The sequence below is a fragment of the Coenobita brevimanus genome, chromosome 43, assembly GCF_032717465.1.
Source record: "Coenobita brevimanus isolate Jiangsu-jjx chromosome 43, ASM3271746v2, whole genome shotgun sequence".
Taxonomy (NCBI): domain Eukaryota; kingdom Metazoa; phylum Arthropoda; class Malacostraca; order Decapoda; family Coenobitidae; genus Coenobita; species Coenobita brevimanus.
Genome location: NC_136996.1, coordinates 5,656,914 through 5,679,753, shown reverse-complemented (window position 1 = coordinate 5,679,753; position 22,840 = coordinate 5,656,914). Strand labels below are relative to the sequence as shown.

Genomic DNA, 22,840 nt, shown 5'->3' with positions numbered 1-22,840 from the left:
CTCACTTTCCTGCAGTACTCCTATCACTATACCAGCTTTGATTCTCTCATCTTCCCCAGTGTCGTCCCCCTTACTTTCTTTTTCACTGCCCCAGCACTGTTCTTCTTACTCTCCCTCTCACTCTCTTTCTCTTGTTCTCTTGTGGTCACCCTCCCTGTCCCTGTCTCGCCTCCCTACACACCCTAGGCACTGGTTCCCTACCCCTCTCGGCCGCTGACTTATGAACATCATCTTGACTTAGCAACAAAGAAGGCTGTTGATACTACGAATTTTATCCCTCAAGAGTCTTGCAAATGCTAATTTAGGTTCGGAGGGTATTGGCCGGTCCACTCCACGGGGAAAAAAGAGAAAAAGATCCAAGGCTACATTATACAGCCTCAATCAAGCGAATCCATGCGTCGCCACAGTGTACTCAGGCCAGGGAAGGAAGCCTCAATCAAACGCCACCGACCGACAGATGCTTTATGTATTAGCGGAGTGAGACGTCTGCCAACCTGCCCAGGACAGTCTACCGTGGCAGCTGTTGCATCACTGTAGACGTTTTGAGCCATCGTTGACAGGAAAAGCTTGCATTCTTTTGGGTTAGGACTTCTTATTTTCCAGAGTTAATCTTGAGGAATACGAACTCTTTCAGTATGAGAGCTTTCCATTATGCTGAATAAAACCTCCTGTTGGTAGAAAGATAAGAAGACATAAAACTCAACTTACTGAAGAGTTACCCCATTCAATACAATATTTTTCTATTTCGCTTTACCTATTGCTAGATTATTTTATTCAGCTTAGGAGGGCCCTCTCTTAATAAAGGGATTAAATGGGTAGCTGAACTAATTATTCCCATTCCAGGAGGGATAACAAAACTTGAATTTAAAATGTGCAAATCAACTACAACAAAACATCCTAGGAATATGACTGACAAGCGCAGAAAGTGTTCCAGGAAAGCGCCACATCTGAGGAACCCAGAAGAGCTGCTGTAAAGGTTAAATGGTAAAGCTTAAGCCCCTCAGCACCAGGACGCCCTTCGTATTTTGTTTATGCCACACGCCAGACGATTTTATAGCATTTTGAAGAGACCCCTCGTAGATGAGAGCTTATAATAAATTCACATGAACCCCTGTAGCATGATTACGTCCTTGTTATTTTGTTAATGATACCAGAAGATTTTATACAGACTCTCTGGTAGGGAAGGGGCTATAGGCTTTCACAAATTTGGTGTAAACTAATCTCCACAAGAAACACATTAGGTTCATGGATACAAAGTCGCCGTCGTCTTTGTCGCAATCATCATCAAAACCTTAGTTCTCACCGAACAGATGGAGTGCGTTATCTGTACAGCGAGCACCATCATCATCATCATCATCATCATCATCATCATCATCGTCCCACTCTAATTACCACCCATGATACAGTGCAAAAATCCTACTCTTTCTTTTTCTTTTTCTCACTAATCAAAGCCCTATACACAGTCCTCAAAGCAAGCACTCGAGACCATAGGCAAAATTTAACCCTGTGGCGGCGGCGGTGGTGGTGGCGAAGGAGGGGGAGGGATGAGCCGAGAGAGAGAAAAAAGGCGGGTTCTGCCGTAAAAATATTAATGCCCCTATAAACATGTCCCTCCTTGTTGCTGTCGGCCATTGCGCGGGATTTCATTTCCCTGGTGCTACAAGGTGGTGCGGTGGTGAGGGGTAATGTGGTGGTGGTGGTGGTGGTGAGACGTGGAGATGGAAATGGTAGTGATGGTGGTGGTGATAGGGGAACCGTAATGTGGCTGTGTTGAAGGAATATGTAGTGGTGGTATGGGAGATGGGGGTGAGCTTGTGGTGGTGGTGGTGGTGGTGGTGGTGGTGGTGTGTGTGTGTGTGTGTGTGTGTGTGTGTGTGTGTGTGTGTGTGTGTGTGTGTGTGTGTGTGTGTGTGTGTGTGTGTGTGTGTGTGTGTGTGTGTGTGTGTGTGTGTGAGAGAGAGAGAGAGAGAGAGAGAGAGAGAGAGAGAGAGAGAGAACATAGGGGAAGTGAAAGAAGTGATGCCAAGAGACGAGAAGAGGCTAGGCGAGACGACGAGAAGCGAAGACGAAGTGGATCAAGAGCGTACATAACCTAGGGAGGGGAAACTGAAGAAGACAAAGGGTTGGAACGATCTCCTATGCTCATAAACGCGAGACATCCCGGTGTGCGAGGCGGTGCGGGCTGGGTGATGACTGCAGAGAAACACCTATACCATCAGCAATACACCGAATCCTAAACAGCGATATTACTCACGATAAAAAGGGAGTATGGATTTCGATACGAGTTAAACAGACGGCATCTTGCTATGTGTTAAAGCAATAGTGATACTCATTTATCATTTTTCTGAACAAAACTCTTACGTGCTCTGTAAATGGTTAAATGAACGTCCAGAGACTTTCCATTAACTATAAACGAATTCCTCAACATCGGTACAACGCGCGCGCGCGTGCACACACACGCGCGCACACACACGCGCGCGCACACACACACACACACACACACACACACACACACACACACACACACACACACACACACACACACACACAAACACACAAAAGTCCTGCAACGAATGAAAGCCATGTCCACAACTTTTTTGCATTACTTATAACAGAAGCTATATTACCAGCTAAAGAATTACCATCGACAAAAGCTGGAGTCCTCACCACAGACAAGAAAGAACAATGAAAATCCTCACATCTGAGAAGTGTCTACAATCTTTAATCATGAATAAAAAAAAATGCTAACTTAAAATGGCGGAATTAATGCCTAGTGAATTAATACCAACAACTCTCGCTATGGACAAAACTGACGAAGAAAACCATACAAATGACAGAAAAGCATTCTGGAGCCGAATGCTAATTGCCAGCCAGAAAATGCTGTTGGCCAAGTCCAAGATTTTTGCCATGTCTAGATACCCGGAAGGTTTCATGTTGATAGCTCAAGCCGTTCATGAGATATAATGGTGCTAAAGGCGGGCAAGAAAAACTAATTGACCTTTGGGAGCCATTTTGGTGACCTTGACCTTGACATCGACTGCCCATTTTCGAACTCATCCAAGATTTTGGCCATATCTTGATACCCTGAAGGTTTCATGTTGATAACTCAAGCTGTTCATGAGATATAATGGGAACACACACACACACACACACACACACACACACACACACACACACACACACACACACACACACACACACACACACAGAGGCAGGCAAAAACATTATCGCTCCGCCTTGTAAATGCGGGCGATATTAATCATATTTCAAATTAAAGCAGTGTCCGCAGCACCATAACATTTTTCACAATAAAATCCTCACGTACTCTGTTGCGGATATCTCATCTACCATTAACAGCAGACGGAATTCTCCTCATCAGTAAAAATAAAGAAATAAACATACATATTAATAAATAAACAAATAAATTCTTGACACAATATACAAGAGAACAGACAAACTTATCATTCACAATAAAACCTTACGTACTCCTTCAAAGCTGACTCAGCGCCCACAGATTTAACAGCAACAATAGATAGAATTCTCGCAATCGTCCCATGGGATGAAGAATAACAAAAAATTCTGATGTGTTAAAATGGTAATCACAAGACAGGATTCTCTTTCTCAGTATTATTCATCCAGTGGTTCATGAAGAAAAATTAACGCCCTGAGAACTGCCCTTAACAATGGACAGAATCTTCGCCATCAACACAACTCAAGAAAAACTAGAGAAAAAACTTAATAACAGCTTGAGTAAAATATATGATACCGCATTACTTTTTAGACCGCCTCTATTTATTTATATTTTGTAAAGACGCGCGTCCTCTGTAGCTCAAGCATAAAAAGGAAAATGAACCCACGATATTTACCGTAAATCCTCTCTATCAACAGAGGTGCTAAGCGGTAACATAAAAACCATATATGACTTAATGCAACATCCACAAAAACATCGCCGCACTTCTTACCCACTGCCTAAAATGAATACCTAGCGTACTCTCCAAGGTTAGAAAACTGACACACCTGCCCAAAGAGATTCTACCGGGAAGACTAAACAAATTCTAAGGCCAAGACTATTCTCTTTATCATGTGAAATAGATGCCTCTCGAACTGTTTGTTGTGCAATTAGTGGCACTGGCAGTTTCGTAACGCATCGTTCTCATCGATTTATTCTGCACATTACACCTCAGTATCTTCTTGTGTGTTACTGACACAAACTATGTCGTTATTGAAAATATATAACTAACAGGAGAGATAACCAGGGTGTAATATGCAAAGTCAATTGCTAAGAATAAGGTGCTCCGAAGCCTACATTGTTGCTTACAAAAGGGTCCTCTAAGTTAGATAAGAAACTAAATAATCACTCCACAAGATACTGGAAGGAAGAATAAAGGTTATCAGTCTACACTGCTACTTGGAAAAGATTCCTCTGTGTTAAATCAAAGAAATTAAATCAGCACTCTTAGACGATACTGGAGGGAAGAATAAAGTTATCCTGAGGTCTAGTCTGGCCAGTGACTCTACCTGGCGATGAAACTAGTAGCTATAAACCCTACCGCAGCTCCATTTTCTATTACGCCGGCGTCGGTCCCGGCTGCTGCTGAATACTAACACGGGCAAATTAGATAAAGCAACTAGTGTGCTGCTCCGGCTCTGGCCTGGACACGGCGACTCAGTATGGGGGTAAATGAGAATAACAGACGTAATATGCATGAGGGAGTTTGATGCAAATGACTGGGGCTTATGATAATTAGGGCCAACACAGGCAGGATACAAGTGTCCCCCCTCGCACACCAAGCTTGCCTACCAACAGACGGCGAGAAGGTAGCCACATAGGTAATCATTAACCCCTTCCCTACGATGGTGCACTTCTGCTTTTTATCCTTATTTATCACCAGACGATCCTATGCAGCTTGGGAGAGACTTTTCGAAATGGAAGTTAGAAACAACCTTCATGGACCCCTTTACTACTAGATATCTCTTTCTAAGGTCTGTCTAAGCTGAGTTCAATTGTTCAGAGACATTCAGAATATACTGTAAATGATGTAACCTGACTGTAGGGGCTGACCACTTCCCTACGATGATGCAATTTTATTTTGTCCGTTCTACTTTCAGGCAAATTCTTTCAGATTACTAAAGACTGTTCGAACTGAAGGGGTAATATAGCGCCATCAGAAATGCCTGCAGTACTAGAGGTCTTATCTAAATCGAAGAAAAATGTCTACAGGGAGCAAGAAGAAAGATAAAAAATGATTCTCCTGGTAATGAGGAGGTTTAATGAAGCCTTTATTTACCCCACCTCAAATCGAAAAGTCTTAAACTAAATCAAATCGTTTAGGGATTGCAAAAACATAATTAAAAAAAAAAAGACACCACCTCACTGAAGGGGTTAAGGGTAAAAAAAATAATAATAATAAGCTCTGTTAGCTCTCTCATGGTCGGGACAACTCTTGTGTTCTATTCCACCTGTCAGGCTTTTTTTTTTTTCCCTCTCATTCACCTGTGTTAAAGGAATATGAATGTTACAACTGTCGCCTTTTCATTTCAAGGTCGGGACAACTCTAGCATTCTATTCTTGGTAATTTTAGACGATTTTATTCAGCAGAGAGTGAGCTGTAGGAGTCTGAAAGAGCCAGTAATTATAACCATCTCTGTTTTCCTTTGTTTTATCATTCCCGCCTTACATAACCACACAATTTTCCGGCGAGGCTTGTGTGACTAAACAAAAAAAGGGAAAGAATAAAAAATGTGCTCGAGTTCGGAAAGAAAGAGATCTCGCTTGGGTGCATTATAATAAAAGTTGTGAGAGGTGATATGCGAGCCAGACTAAAGCAGAGGTTCCTATGCAGGCAGCGTCGGCCGTGGTGTCGTAAACGTGGATATGCTCGTAGTAAAAAGCTTTGAGACTGGCCGAGGGGGCGAGGCATCGGCGTCTTGGGGATCACGCAGACCTTCCCTTTAATTACACCAAGAATCAACAGGATGGAAATAACTTAATAAAGGTATATGTAATTAAGTTTGTGCTCAACCAAACCCTTACACCAGCCTGGACCTGTGCCGTAGTACATGGCTGGATTGTTCTTCTCCCTGGCTCATGATGAAAAAGGGTATAAAAGATCTCGTAGTAGTGTTTATGACAGCGTGTGCGAGGAGTTTATAGCCGGGTGTATGAGGGCTCGCCGTGCCTGGCCACACTGCCTGCCTGCCCGTCATGTGTGGCTTCGTGTTGTGGCGGTCCGGCTTTCCCGCCCTGTGTGAGGCTCTTGTATTACCACACTGTATTACGCCTTAAGGGTGGCAGAGGGCGTGTGACTCGGTGCTTTGGGAACCTGGCAACATCAGTGTCCTCTTTGCTTGAACTCACACGATACTCACACCCATACCCACACGAATTCTGCACCCACAGGCCACCCTCACTCATACCTACACCCACATATCACCTACACTTACATCCTTACGATACTTACACCCTCACCCTCACGCATATGACACCCTCACACACCCAAACGACACTCACACACACCCACACTCACACCCACATCTACACGACACCCACTCACCGCTGATGGAACGCACCACCTCGTGATAAATTCAAGCACTCACACGACACGTCTGGCACATGACAGATGACTCCTACCACTTAACAGAATACAGTGAGCGCCATTAATTCCTGCACTCATGATTCTCTACGCCAAACAAAGACGAGGAAAGTGAAAAGTAATGTAGGAATTTAAAGACAAGAGTATACTGCACATTAATAAAGATCAGATACGTAAAAGAGTGAGACCAGTTCCAAGAAATACAGCGCTAACCTCTTGAATCCGAAGATGTATTTTATAGCTATTTTTTTGCTACCTCCAGACAAGTTTATTGAATTAGAGAACTTTTCGTAACTGGAGGGGATAGATATAGTCTTCATTAAATCCTTCACTACAACACATCTCCCTTACACTTGATAAATTCGTCTGAAGGTAGCAATATGCCCAACAAGACGTCTCGAGGTGAAGAGGATAAGGCTAAAGAAAAACCCTGTATCGCCAAGGAGTGGAATATGTTGAATCGTATTGTAAGTGGTTTTCGAGTTTTCGTAACACCGATTTCTTTGCGATTTTGTCTTGATATTACTTCTCAATATCCTGTATGTTACTGAGGAAAACTATGTCGACATTAACGTGTTATAACATGAGGAAATGATGTGGTGTACTAAGCTAAATAAATCACTAAGGAGGAGGCGTTAGGATCGCGGATTCCGAACATTGTAAGGCAGACCCACAACTACTTTGAGGCTGCGGTGCCGGGTTGGAGTGTCCTCATCAGTGGTGGGGGTACAAGATAATGTTGAGGTGTAGTATGCAAAATAAATCACTTAGGAAACGGTGCTATGAAGGGAGAACCTAGGGCCAAGTACGAATCAAGTGAGAATGACAAACACCGACAACAACTATGGGGCTGCGGTGACGGAATGAAGTGTCGAAGGGTAAGGTATAACACTCGTCTGTAAAAGAAATCGCTAAAGAAAAGTTGCTAAGAATCAACTAAGGACGCCAAATATACACAACCACAGTGGGGCTGCGGTGGCGGAGTGGAGTGTACTTACTGGTAGTGGAGGTGGCAGTGGTGGGCGTGGTGGGGAGGGTCTTGTGGGGCTCCAGTGTGGGCGGGAGGGGCACACCAGGACCGCCCTTGCCCTCCTGTAGTGCCGCTAAGGTCAAAAGTGTCGAGAAGTTGCCTCCACCCAGCATCTGAAAGAAAAGGTGTGGTTAGGAAGACACAAACTGAGCTTCTTAGTCTAGTAATAATTTGAGTTAGTTTTATTTGTTTAGGTTTTATTTATGTACTAATTTCCTTTCTTTTGCTGGAAGGAAGGATCGTAGACATAATATATATACAGCTGACTAAAGGCCTGGTAACTATAATAGCATCTAGTAAACAAAACACAGATACACACAAGCACACTCACATTCAGACAGAGCACCCCCCGTTATCTTTCTTTCTCTCCCTCCCTCCCTCCCTCTCTCTCTCTCTCTCTCTCTCTCTCTCTCACACACACACACACACACACACACACACACACACACACACCCTGAACAAGCCAACACACATTCTTAGGCCTTAATCTTGACATATTTATAGCCTTCTTTCCCCCCTATCATGTGTGGCTCATCCCTTTTTTCCCTACACAATTAATGCATTTTTTCTCGAGGGTAACAATTGACGGAAGTGAGGAGGAAGAGGAGGGGCTAGATTTATGCCTACTGACTGTGGAACTCCTTTTATGGTGGTACAGGAGGGTTCGTTGTTCATTATCTTTAGCGATTTAGTTTGCGATACTATGCCTTGAAATTCTCTTGCATGATATTCAAATGGTTTGTTTCATACCGAAGGATACTGAGGGGTGACATGCAGGATGAATCACTACGAGGAGAGATGTTACGAAATCTTCAAAGCCACGACCGTAAATTCTAACTTTTCACGTGCGAATCAGGAGAGGGTTAGCTAGCAAGTTTTTTTTTTTTTTTTTTTTTAAGGGAGAAAGTGGAAGGGAAGTAAGGAAGGAAAGGAAGAAGGACAAGAGCAGGAAAAATGAAGGATATATCAAGAATAAGATTAAGGATGGAAGGAAATGACAAGACATATAAGGTCATATTCCAGTTGGTATAGGAGGCGTCGTGATACCTCATCCTTTCCGATTTATTTTGCTCAGTGGGCCTGCTTACTGATATTCACTCGTGTTATATTAATACTGCATACTATCGACATATTTTGTATGGATATAATACAGAAATATAATGGCGTGTTAAGTACAGAATTAATCGCTACGAAAGAGGTGTTAAGAAATAATCCAAAACAACTCCGACTCTTCCTCTCCTCACTACTACCTATTGTTGTGTTTGTTTAGCCCACTACAAGACGAATTTAAATAGATTAGGAAGGAACTCTGGCATTGAAAGCGATAAGAATAATCTGCCTCTACCCATTCATAACGAGATATCACCACAATGATGAATAAAAAAAAGTCATATCAAAATATATAACAGGCGTCAGGATAGTCGATGGGAAAGAAAAGAAGGGAGGATGAGGTAAGTATGGAACGATGGATGGAGGGCTGAAGGAGCAGTCAAAGTATGTGACAAATCAAAGAAACGTAAAAACTCTTAGAAGGCAAATACACGTAAGAGAACAAACATATATATGCAAAAACATAAAGGCAGTAAAAGAAAGGGAAGAGAGAGACAATGGAGATAAAAGAGAGTTACAGAGACAAAAAATGTACAGCAGAAAAAGAGCAACAGAAGAGGAATAGAAACAAGACTAGCATCAGTAATACAGAAGCAACAATGGCGAGAGACACAAAGACACAGTGGCAGATACAGAAAGATATCAATAATAATAATAATAATAATAATGATAATGATAAAGAACAAACAGAGAGCCCCCATACCGCTACAGTCTCCACACCGCCATAGTCCCCACGCGCCATAGTCCCCATCATTCTCCGTGACTTTTAACCATTTCCGGTACTTAAATAAAATACCGCTCCCAAACGCCATTCAGCTTTTATACGGAAAATTAAGCGCATTTTTCGTCATTCACACCCATGCGTTTACGGCGTCGCGCCACACATCCCCAAGAAGGAGAGGGGGAAGGGGGACAGCCTTTGGTTCCTTCTTCCTCGCATTAAAAAAAAAAAAAAAAAAAAAAAACAGAAGGAGGGGATGTAGGACATAAATACGCGGGGTGAAGTTCCTCTTTTATTATACTTTTAACGAGGTTGATGTTAATAAAATGTTTCAGTGAAAGAATGGGGAGGGGGGGAAAGGGGCCTACTTTGTGTTTAATCTTTCTGTTTCTCTTGTGTGACTAGGACTGTAGGATCTACTACCAGTCTGACTTGAAAGAAGCTTGATGTTAATGTTTTAGAAGGAGTCAATGTAATCGTTAAAGAAAAAAAAAAATCCACTTCAAAGAACATGCATGGAATGACTATTTTTAAGAGTACCAGACATCTTTCCTCTTAAGTATGATACTGATACACATTATTTAACCTTTAGGAAGACTGATGGCAAAAGCAAGATATTCTGGTATCGAAGTGTTTACAAAAATGCCAAGCAGTTTACAGGCTAAACAGATGATGATGACCTCCCTGGTTCAAGAGAAAGTACGTTTAAGCTAAATTACAGTGTTAAGGTAAAGTAATATTAATGTCTTGGAAAAACACATTTAAAAATTTACAGTGTTCATGATCATGGTAAAATATCAAGACAAGCAAAATATACGTTACCCAACTTAATATAAAAAAAAGGCGATTGGACTGATGTCGACAAGAAATCTGATAAAGAACATAATGAAAAAAAAAAATTCATTTAATGTTACTGAGGAAGAGGAAACAAGGGACGAGAAATACAGAGAGAAAAGAATGAAAAAAGGCTGCTGACGAGAGGAGGAACGGAGGAAGGGAGGAAGGAAGGAAGGAAGGAGACAGGGTAAAAAATACAGCATGGAGGGTGGATAAAGCCCTCTTGCGTGACAGATCTACTACACATGCAGGGAGGATGCTGGCTATTTTGGGTGACTGGGGTGGTATGGTATGGAGACAGTACGCAGGAGAGAGAGAGAGAGAATGTGTGTGTGTGTGTGTGTGTGTGTGTGTGTGTGTGTGTGTGTGTGTGTGTGTGTGTGTGTGTGTGTGTGTGTGTGTGTGTGTGTGTGTGTGTGTGCTGGTGACGGTGGAGCTGGAGGGGCAGCAGCAAAAGGTCTCCCACTCGCGGCGATGACAGACAGCTTGAGTGACGAGGGAGAGCCAGGGGGCGCTACCAGGATGCCAGGATCATTCTCTTTCTCTCTCTTTGGCGCGCACGCACACACACACACGCACACACACACACACACACACACACACACACACACACACACACACATGAAGATTATTTTTCTCCGTCTGTCCGTCCTTTAGTCTGTCTGTCTGTCTGTCAAATAAAGCAATGTGATATTCAAGTTAAAAAATATATGTCCAGTTCAAAACAGTATCTATGAATTTAAAGGAATATTTATCATTTTGGAACAATTTCTCTCAAAACTTTCTTTCCGTAAAAACTTCCTTTGCTTTCACAATAATACCGTGGAAAAAAAAAAATTGTTCGTATTTTCCCGTTTCTGAAGGTGAAAAAGTAAAAGTTGAAAAAAAAAAAGCCCATCTGAGTAAAAGAACATATTCAAACTTTACTATCATCAATTTCAAAACTAAATAAAACACAGCTTCGTAACAGTGAGCCACCCAAATTTCAAATCAGTTTTAAAAATTCACCAAACAGCTCCGTGATTATGAGTCTCCCAAAACTCAGACCGCTTTGCCACACGATCGGAAACCCACATGATTAATTCCCAAAGTAAGGTGTGTCAGCGAGGTCTGCACTCCAAGCATGAAATATTCCTTCACAATCGCCGCAGTAATGACCACACGAGAAAATTCCGTACTCACAAACTCTCTTGAGCCTGATTTGTGGATACGGTTGCTTGTAAATACGGCTCTTTATTTCATCCATCTACGAAACACATTACACTCAGACTATCGCGAGTATTAAAGTGAATAATAGAAAACAAAACTATTCTTGATGAAAGCTAACATTCAGGTTTCTAGGACTCACTCTCAGCTCACTAAATTAATCTGATGTCAGCTGCAATAAATACTTGAGTTGTCCCGACCATGAGATGATTAGTAGTGAAGTTATTATTTATGATTCAGTGACTAATTTTCAGTAATAAAATCGTCTGACGTTAGATGGAATGGGATACGAATGAAGACGCGACTATGCGAGAACTGAAGTGCAAATTACGACAAAACATGAAGAATCCTGAAAATAGTGACTTGCTGTGGAGACTTGTTCGTCGAAGACACTGGCTAATATTCGGAGTAACTCAAGCATTCTCTTCCAGCTGCCTTCCGTTGATTTCACTGTCTCCCATGATAGGGACAACTCTATTATTCCATCCCAACTCACATCAGGCGACTGTAATAATCTAGGACTGAGCCATAACAGCCTGGGTGTGTTTGTGAATACTCCCCCAGCTCTTTGCCGTGGTCCCTGTCACTGCCCGCCAATTACTTACAACCAACTTTCGAACGGACGGAACAGATTGCACACTCCAACGCAAATGAAAGAGGAAAATGTCTCGCCAACTTTTTCAATGCATCTCTATAATTGACTTGTCGGTGACCCGTGGTGTTCGGAAATAAAACATTAAGTAGTAGGGGAGCTGATGGTTGATTTGCCCTTTCAGACCAAGCACTTTTTTTTTTTCTATTTTGCCCTAGCTTACGTCAGATCACTCTTTTTTTTTTTTTTTTTTTTTTTCAGATTAGGAGATTCCCTTGTAGTTGTAGTAGAAGTAGCTATGGTGGTGGTAGTAGTAGTAGTACTAGTAGTAGTAGTAGTAGTAGTAATAGTAGTAGTTGTTGATGTTGTTGTTGTTGTTAGTAGTAGTAGTAGTAGTAGTAGTAGTAGTTGTTGTTGTTGTTGTTGTTGTAGTTCCAAGTTATTCTGTAATGTGAACCCAGTGGACTGTAGGCTGAGGTTCCCCTTCTCCTACAATCAACCATCCCCCTGTTGGGTGATACCGAGGGAGTTGAGGGAAATTTGCATAGCCAGGTAGTGGAGCCATATGGTTAGATCGGTGCCACCACATGAGGGCGTCCCTCCTCTCTCCGGCACCCTCGTAGTGAAGGGGTTAATGAAGGCTGCATCCCTCACTTTGAAAGGCCTCTCCAGAGTTGAAGGAAAACGTCTTCAGATAGCGAGGGTTAAATAAAATTGGTATCATCGTAGTGAAGAGGTTAACCCTTTGGCTGAGATTCACGAAGTTTGGATTTGGTTCTGGCTAACTTTGATGGCTTTATTTATAACAGAGAAACCCACAGCATAAAATAATAATAGTAATAATAATAACAATAATGATAATAATAATAATAATAACGTCTGACAATTTCATTAATCACAGAGAAACCCCACAGGAACAAATACTACTACTATTACTACTGATAATACTAATACTAATAATAATAAAAATAATTCGATTTTCTCTGCGGCCGAAAATTACGAACTTTCAGCAAAATTCTGACAGATTTTATTCAGATGAGAATTCAACGCGTCCAAAGGTAACTGAACGAGACCCTGGATGGCGGGGTGTCCAGTGTCTGCCTGGGTCTCCGCTGTGAATATGGTTATGTCGCTGGGGAAATCTCTCACCTTAGTTTAAACACAGTCATTTGCGACGACGGTAGAGAGAGAGAGAGAGAGAGAGAGAGAGAGAGAGAGACGATGCGCATTACAGAGTCTGTCATATGCCTTGCCGCGGTAAATAATGAATATATTTAAGCGCCATCTATGATTACGAAACGGAATTAGAGGCCGACACTAGATGCTGCTTCCACCTGACACAATTCAGACCATTTTAAATAATTATAGGGCAAGGTGTCAGAGCGGGAGCATCTCTAAGTTTATTTCCATTGAGTTTCCCACGTTGGTGTCAAAGATGGCGGGTTGTTGTGCCGCCTAAGGGAATGGACAAGAGATAAGAATTTAGTCATTAGCAGTTATGTCTTTGTGATGCATATTTGCTGTGTCAGGTTTTGCAGCTCATTCCTTTTTTTTTCTTCTTCTTTTTTTCTCATGATCTTATGCTGGGAATTAGTGTCAGGATAATGACGATGATGGGACTTTTTTTTTTATTTTTTTTTATTAATGTTGTCTATCTGTTGCCTGAAGCCTCATCCTGCCTCGACATTACTATCCCAAGGCGATTCTGTATCCATTTATCAAAAACACATCTCACGACAGAGGACCGTATTCTGAGTGGCACGGGAGACTTCGTAACACTTCCTCCCCTGCGATTTATTTTGTATATTGCACCTCAACGTCCTCTCGAATGTTGTTTGTATCAGACTGTTAGTAAGGTAGTTTTTATCAGTGGGATGCAAGGGGTTACTGAAATGCAATATGCAGAATAAATAGCTAAGAATAGGCATTACAAAATCTCCAGTGCTATTTGGATTATGACCAGCAGTATCAATGGGAATTTTTTTGGAAAGCTAAAAGTTAATAGGTGATATCCTGGAATGATGCTGGAGAAAAAGTGTTAAAACTCTGATCTTAAAATTAATTCTCGTGTTATCTTTGTCCATTTCCTCTGTACGGACGAACATATTCTGATAAAAAGCATTGCAGGAAGCCTCTAGATTATGTTTACTCTTTTCTACCATTTTTCATGAAGTTTTAATTTGGAGATACATTAATAGGGAACTGATAAAGAATGGATGGGGTTGAATGTGCTCGTGTGTGTGTGTGTGTGTGTGTGTGTGTGTGTGTGTGTGTGTGTGTGTGTGTGTGTGCACTTAATACCTTTAGCCTGAGGACGCTATTTCATTTTATTACCTCCAGACGATTTTGTTATGCTTGGAAGGGACCTTTTGCAGTGCCAGGGTTTAAGTCAATCTCCATTAACCCCCTCACAGCATGATGTCTCTCCCTGAGCTGTATAAAATCGTCTAAAAGTAACAAGAATAAAACATAAAACACGTCACTGGATGGAAGAAGTCAATAAAAATAATAATAATAATAATAATAATAATAATAATAATAACAACAACAACTGTGTACAATCATGTCTTTATTCTACCCTAGATGAACTTGTCATTTTCCACCACCAGCACCATATCTTTCGCCCACATTGTTATCGAAAATAGTCATAGCCTGATAACATCGCAGTAATAAATTATACGTTTTTCTTGCGCTCGTAAATTGACCTTAACCTATATTGCCTGAAGACGCGCCGTTCAGTTTCTCGCTCAGGTTCTCCAATATATAATGTGGATTTCTATTGCTGTTTTTGTTCGTTGTGTTCTAATCGTCGTTGCATTTTATATCGTCTTAGTACAGCAGTATGATCCCTGTTACCTTTTTTGTACCATTGGCAATTTTAGGAAGCTGTTTGTAGGGTAGAGGGTTTGGCTGAGTTTATAATTAAGCAAGAATACCATTTAAGGAATATTATACTATAAATAATTTCTGTTTATCAGTTTAGGGTAAAATTTATCTGTCTATCTATCTGTATGTATGTGTGTATGTGTGTACACCTGATTCAGTTAATTCGCAAATGTAAGGAGAGACAACTGACTAAATCACTGTGAAATATTTTCCTTCTTCTCACACGATATAGCCGTACGTTACTTAATATCATGCATTTTAAAGAAAGATATATACATTCTTGCCAGATCAACTGCCAAATCTTATACCTACAAGAGTCCGCAAATTAAACGAGGCAACTGTAAAAGATGAATCACCGAGGGATAGGAAAAAGAAAAAAAAAAATCCTCCTTCCATCTGTCGAGACACTGGTAATCGTCAAAATCATATACAGTTTTCTCTCTATATTTTCGTACATCATTCATCTTACAAACTCAATCCTCTTTGCCATATAAGCCGAGTAGCCTTAATACGATAATGTATTCTCAAGACGTCTAGAAATATCAAGAGTGACTAATGAAAGCAAATGCCTTCATGGTGAGGCAAGACGTCCGTAATGCAAGTACACGAGAAAAAGGTCATTAAGCTGAATGAGATCAACTTTATGCAATAAAAATAAACAAAAGAGAAGTCACGGTATTGAAGGATTACTGGAGACGGCTCCTGATCATTTTAGTGCAAACGACTTCCTTTAAGATGAATAAAATCATATGGCTGCAGCAAGACTAATAATAATAATAATAATAAAAATAATAATAATAATAGCAGCAGTAGTAGCAGTAGAAGTAAATTAACCATGCTGACAGCGTTAAGGAGTTGCCAGACTTACAATATATCATTACCTGAGATCACAGGTACTGGAGAAGCCGATGCTCTCAGTATGGGAACACATTTACCCGCTGATGGCGACACACCTGATGGAATTATATTAACAGGTGCAACGTAGATGATATTAGACTCTACATCACAACAGAAACAAGTGATAATTGTCCCCTCGCTCTTCCTTGTATCGGCTGTACAAGAAGTTAACTGAAAATACCTTACCATGACAGTTGGGAACGTTTTTTCTTTCATTCTTTTTTTTTTTTTTTTTTTTTTTTGCTACATGTCAGTGTTATTTTCTATTTCTTTCACAAACTTGCCTGGAGAACAAATATGCATGGTTTCTGATTTACATAGTTTGACGTAAATTGTAAGGATCTTATTTCAAGCGACTGATGGGCATTGGAGTCAGTGGGTGTGTGTTATGGTGAGGGAGTGAGGGTGTGAGGAGAGAATAGTGAGGAAGTGACGGTGGGGAAGTGTTAGAGGAAGTGACGGTGATGGGGTGAAAGGATGAAGGTGTGACAAGGTGAGGGATAGACGGGGTGAGGGCATGATGACAGGATGAGGGTGTGACAGGGTGAGGGATAGACAGGGTGAGGGTGTGACAGAGTGAGGAACTGACAGAGTAAGGAAGTGACCGAGGGGGTGATTTGGTGAGACAGTGGCAGTGGGAGGGAGTGGCAGGGTGAGGGAATGACAGGATGAAAGACTGAGAGTGAGAGGAAAGCACAGTAGGAAAGTGACAGGGTGGGGAAGTGAGGGGATGTGCGGAGGGCATGGTAAGGGAGTGAAGGGGAGAGGGAGTGAAGGAAGACATGGTAAGGGAGTGAGGGGTTGTGAGGAGGGAACTGTGGTGGTGGTGGTGGTGGTGTCCGGGGCAGTGTGGCACACAGGAAGCCCCCGTAATTCCCTCTGATAGTTACACTGGAGATGCACAGCGCCACACCCCCATCCTGTGTCCTGTGCCTCCACCTGCACACGCCCTTACACATCAATGAACTGAGGCACGCATTGTAAGTGGCTTCATAGATTTCGTAACACCTCTTCCTTGGCGATTAATTTTGTATTGTACATTACACTTCCAAATCCTCTTGTGTGTTATTAATACTAAATAAACTGATATTAATACGATATGGGCAACATACTGAAGAGTGTTAAGATCTAATATGCAAACTAAGTCATTAAGGAAGAGGTGCAAAGAAGCCTCCAGTGCCACGTGGAGTATGTCCCTGAGTGTATATTGGAAGCCATCAGAAACAAATACACCGTTACTATGTGAACTTAACTGGCTATACAAAAGAAAGCGATCAATAGCCATCTTACTGAGTGAATGAAAAATGAATTATATGAACTGTTTATCATGTCTGTTAACCCCTTCAGCCCTAGGACGTCCCTTTCAAGCTAAGTATATGTCTTCGAGGTGAAAGGAATATTCGAGATGTATTATGGGAGTACTATGATGATTCCCAAAACATTGACCTTCTTTTAGACAGGATGTAATACTAATGTTTACGGAAGATATACAATAGAGTTATGGTCAACTGTTCTTTTACGCAGCCTTAAAACTGTGTCAGAACCAACTGAGACCTTGCTTAGCTAACCAGTAATATGCAAACGGACTGCCAGGCCTGTAATCTTGCCTCATCAGTTTGGAGCCCCAGACGTTAAGTGGATCATTGACCGCAAAATGTATAATGTAAACTGATTGTCGTATTATCTCACATTATTATTATGACGTGAAAACTGTAATAATTATGGTCGGCTGTGTATGACTCAAGTTCACAGAGATCCAGTTTCAGAGCAGCGTGAGAAGGCAGAATGAGGTGTGAGGACGCTATGACTTTCACTCTACAAACATGGGTGACATAGAACCAGTCTGCAATAGCCGTGTGTGTGTGTGTGTGTGTGTGTGTGTGTGTGTGTGTGTGTGTGTGTGTGTGTGTGTGTGTGTGTGTGTGTGTGTGTGTGTGTGTGTGTGTGTGTGTGTGTGTGTGTGTGTGTGTGTGTGTGTGTGTGTGTGTGGTGTTCATGACTGAGTGTGTAGTGTCCGTGAGTGTGGTGTCAACTGGTGGTGGGCACTGACAGATCTAATAGCTCTCCACTCTGCCACCACCCCACCCACTCTGCCAACACCACCCCATTGTGTTAGCTCCTGCATGTGGCTTTCATTTCTAGGGCTGATGTCGGTGGGAGGGGTGTGGGTGCGGTAGAGAGGAAGCGTATAGGAACGGTATGGAAGGGAAAGGACATATAGGAAGGGAGGAAAGGGGGAGAGGAAGTAAACAGGGAGAGTGTGGAAAGGAGGGAGACATTAAGGAAAGGACGACATGGAGGGAGAAGGCGTATAGGGAGGGTATGAAAGGGGGGAGACATAAAGGAAGATGGGAACAGGAGGGAGGCGTTTAGGGAGGGTATAGGAGGGACATATAGGAAGGGTGGAACGGGAGGAAATGTACAGGATGGGAGGGAACCAGAAGGGAGGGTATGGAAGAGAAGACAATTATGTAGGAAGGGCAAGAGAAAGCATGTGGGAACAGAGGAAATGGAGGGAGGAAACGACAGGGAGAATGCGTATAGGAGGGTGAGGAGCGAGAGGGAGGGAACGAAAAGAAGGCGGTGCATAAAAAGGATGGGAAAGGGAGGGAGGGAACGAAGGCGAGGAGAATAGGAAGGGACAGTGCATGAGGTAATGAATGGAAGGGAAGTGAGTGCATGATAAAAGGAGGGACGGAAAGGAGGGTGTCATAAGGGAGGAAAGTGAAGAGAGGAGATGAAAGAAAGGGAAGGGCGTTTAAACTTATGGGAAGCGAGAAAGAAGAGATGTATTAGAAGAAGGGTGAAGGAAGGAAAAGCAGGAAGGAGGGATGTTAAAGAGGCGAGAGAAAGTATATGATTCAGAGGGGCATATGAAAAGGGAGAGAACGGGATGGAGGAGGCTTACAAGAATGGAAAGCAGGGGAAGGAAGAGGTGTGTTAAAAGACGTCAGAGAGAAACTGGGAGGAAGGAATTGGCAGGGAGGAAGCTACTAGAGAGTGCGTGAGGGAGGGATCGAGAGGGAGGAATGGTAGTAGAAACGGGGTGAAGGAGGGAACGTGAAGAACGGAACGTGAAGTAAGCATCATGCATGGTGAGGGAAAAGGGACATTAGAAAGGGTGTGAAAGGCAGTACGAGGTCGGAGGGAGAGAGGGAGTGAAAAGAACAGGATGGAGGGAGGGAGCGAGAGAGTGCAAGGGAGGCTGCGAAAGGGACTGCAAGAGAGGTGGTGGATGGGAGGAGGAAAGGAGGAAGAGAGAGGGAGGGAGGAGAGGGGAGAGTGAGGGTGTAAGGGAGGGAGGGAGGGAGGCAGTGCGAGGGAGGAGGCTATGACGATGCGGACATCCGGAGGGAGCTGATGGCGCTGTGTGTGTGTGTGTGTGTGTGTGTGTGTGTGTGTGTGTGTGTGTGTGTGTGTGTGTGTGTGTGTGTGTGTGTGTGCGCGCGCGCGCGCCCCAAGTATGCGGTGGTAGTCAGTGTATGAAGTTTTAAACCCTATAACACATACCAGCATTCTTCCCACTGCCACAACCTCCCCTTTTTATTTCCTCATCGCATTGCGGAGGGATCTCGGCATCAGAGTTACAGACGCAAGAGCTCAGGTAAGGAGACTCACTTTACAGGCCCATACACCCACATCAAGGGGAGGAAAGATTAGTGACAGTTCTTTGATAACTGGAGATCAAACTGACTGATTTAAAGGAGTACTGTCCTAACCTTAAAACCATAGAAGTTAAAGCTTTAATAATCTCGACCCTGTTGCATAACCACTAAACGAATGTCCTTCGGTAAAAGAATAAATAATGTAGTATCATATGTAAAAAAAGAACTGCAAATAAACCGCATCACCTGAAGAAAGAGAGATCAGGTTTATGCCTACGATGCACAAAGATCATTAAACAAACAAGCAGTTTTTGCAGAATCCCGCAAACTGACTTGAAGTTTTTGCGAGGAAATAACGTAGTATAAAAAAGAAAGTGCCAAGAATGAGTGTAATGTTTATCCCTATCGACCGCACGTTGTCATTTCTGCCGGGCCCCAATCGTTCTTATAGTGTCTAAAAAAAGATGCAACACTGTATCACGAAAAACTAGAAGTAATGTGTGAGTGAATTTTGAACCTGTACTCAAGTTTCCCTTCCCAAGGCCTCACTCCCAACACTACGTAGATGCTGAGTCCAAACCTTCGCCAAGAATGCCCAGTGAAATATAAACCCACATCACGAGATTAAAAAGAGCTGTGTGGGTGAATATTGGGGCCTTACAAATATCCCATCCCCAAGCCTCACATCCACCACTACATATCGCTCTATCGTGAACGCCGGAGCGGGAGGATAAATAGAATCCTAATGGGGTCTGACAACTTAGGACACGATGCAAATTTTCAACCATGTGCTGTTATTTATGATGTTATTGTGGAGAGCGAGGCCGGGGAGGAGTGTGGTGTGCGTTGGAGAGTAGAGTTAGTGGTGGAGTTTGCTCTCTCTCTCTCTCTCTCTCTCTCTCTCTCTCTCTCTCTCTCGTTATTTACCTTTCCACAGCAGAATTAATTCATTTTCACAATAGTTTTTCTTTCTTTAAATAATCTCTCTCTCTCTAGCTCTATCTTTACTGTCTCTACTTCCATTCGTTCTTTCCTCTCTCTCTCTCTCTCTCTCTCTCTCTCTCTCTCTCTCTCTCTCTCTCGTTTTTTACCTTTCCACCTCAGTATTCATTCATTTTCACTATATAATTCTTTTCCTTTCTTTAAATAGTATACTCGGGCCAAGCTATTATAGAATCACGAGTAAACTAAGCACGTCCCCTTGTCATATATATTAAGGCAAGATCTTAAAGTAATGAATGATAAAAGGATCAGATAAGCAATGCACAGCTATCGGTTTACACGGCGCGGTTAAGAAAGAAAAAGTCACATCAGCTACGTGCAAAAATAACACCAGCAGCACATTAACAACACAGATATAAGACCTATTTTTCACCACCATAATCATCAACATCATCACCGATATAAGACCTCTTTTGTCATCATTTTCATCATCACTATCACCTTCATCATCATCATCTTCTTCTTCATCATCATCATCATCACCCTCTTGGTTTGCATAAATTAAATCTCGTACATAGACCCCATTCTTTCTTCGTGCTCTGTGTTAACTGTACTGTAAAATTTTATTTTGGTAGCAAATCTTTAAGTCAGACCGGTAAAAATTAAAATGAAGGCCTTAAAAACACCCGCAGTCTACACAGCTAACTCAAAGCCACATCTCTGTTCAGTTTAACAATGTCTCTTTATTCGGCTTCCCATAATTTCATTATGAGCAAAGTTACGCAGATCAGAGGAGGATATAAAGTCTTATTCAACTTTGATGCTAGATTTCTGGAATACTTTAGAGGGAGTAAAGAGTAACCAGTCTACCTCCCCTCTCCCCGCCTTGCCACGCGACGCACATGCTTCTCTTAGTGCCACAAAGACTTGCCTATCCGCGGAGTCAATAGATCCCCACACCAGCAAAACCCATTATACACATTTCTGAATTTCGCCCGGCATATTCTCTGCGGGTAATGAGGAACATATTGAGTTGGCAAAGGAGAGGGAGTGGATGCGGGGAAAAATAAAGGACCGTATTGCTATGCTTGGTCTGGTTTTCATCTAAAGGAACTGGCCCAATCCTACCACTTGAATACTATATTATGGTTACATGACTTTCGATAAGCCTTTGCTGTGAGATAAGAATGAATATCCTTGGGTACTAATTAAATAGACTCTCCACTCTGACTACACCTGGTCATCAACAGAGCCGTGAGGGGTTAGGGATCTTGGTCAGATTAAACATGCTATAGTTGGCTTTGGAAATTTCGTAACGTCTCTTCTTCAGCGATTTACTCTGCACATTACTCCTTAACATTATCTTGTTCATTAATGGACACTGTGCTGATATGAAACTGGTATGCATAACACAACAGAAAGTAAGGTGTTATGTGAAAAATTGACTGTCAAGGGAAAGGCGCTACGAAGATTGTACCAACGTAAATATGCTCATTACAGAGGTAAAGTTGCATTAAGTAATTCCTTTACAGAGCATCGAAACTGTCAAATTTAATGAGAACTTCCTGAAATATAGTCGATTCATTTCCCCCTGACGGAACTAGGCTATTTTCGCAACTTGAATACTAAATCGTGATTGAGTGTAATTTAATGAACCTCATTTACGACGTAGGAATATCCCTTTTTGGTTACTATACGCTGTTCTGTTTAACTTGGCCTAATTTGCCATCTCTCCATCATAAATGCTCAGTTGTAACAAGGGATGAATACTAGAATAAGATGCTAGTCACGAAGAAGTTCCATGGATAGGACACAGAGCCGTAGCAATGTCTTTTTCTGCCACTGAACTACGTGAATTAAGCTGCAAAGGACGAAAACCTGGGTCAGGATAAAGTGAATGAACTACAGTTATATTTTTCGACTGCAACTATACTTCTTTGTGTGTGTGTGTGTGTGTGTGTGTGTGTGTGTGTGTGTGTGTGTGTGTGTGTGTGTGTGTGTGTGTTCTTGGTAGGCATCGTAAAATGCTCATGTTTACACTCTTATTGTAGAGAAATACAAGGTGGTGTTTCCCTGGGAGTGAGGGGCGCGGCACTTCACAAAGTACTCAGTAAATCAGTGTATAATGAAAGGGGAGGAAAGAGAGGGGGAAATGACGGGAGGGGGAGCAGGTGGGAAGGGAGAATTGCCAGGGTTAGGTGGAAAAGGAGGGAGAAGGCAGGCAGACATGAAGATAAGGGGGGAAATATACACTGGGAAGACGGAGATAAGCCGGTGCGAGGTGGGGGGAAGAGATGAAGCCGCGTTTATGATGGAGATTTGTTGCAAACAGCTGAACCCGAGCGACGCACTAACAAGCTTACACTATACGGGTTGTGTATTTTGGTCCCGTCCTACTCTTTCTCAGCGTCTTACGAGATT

The 22,840-nt window shown here is 42.3% G+C and overlaps 1 protein-coding gene across 1 annotated transcript in view; it reads right to left on the bottom strand.

Moving 5' to 3' along the window:
- LOC145397744 (zinc finger protein castor homolog 1-like) overlaps positions 1 to 22,840 on the bottom strand; it is a 479,323-nt gene that overhangs the window by 62,027 nt on the left and 394,456 nt on the right. The window contains exon 4 of the mRNA XM_080270764.1: positions 7,592 to 7,736. Within this exon, the coding sequence (XP_080126890.1) occupies positions 7,592 to 7,736 (145 nt within the window). The remainder of the gene's footprint in view (positions 1 to 7,591; positions 7,737 to 22,840) is intronic.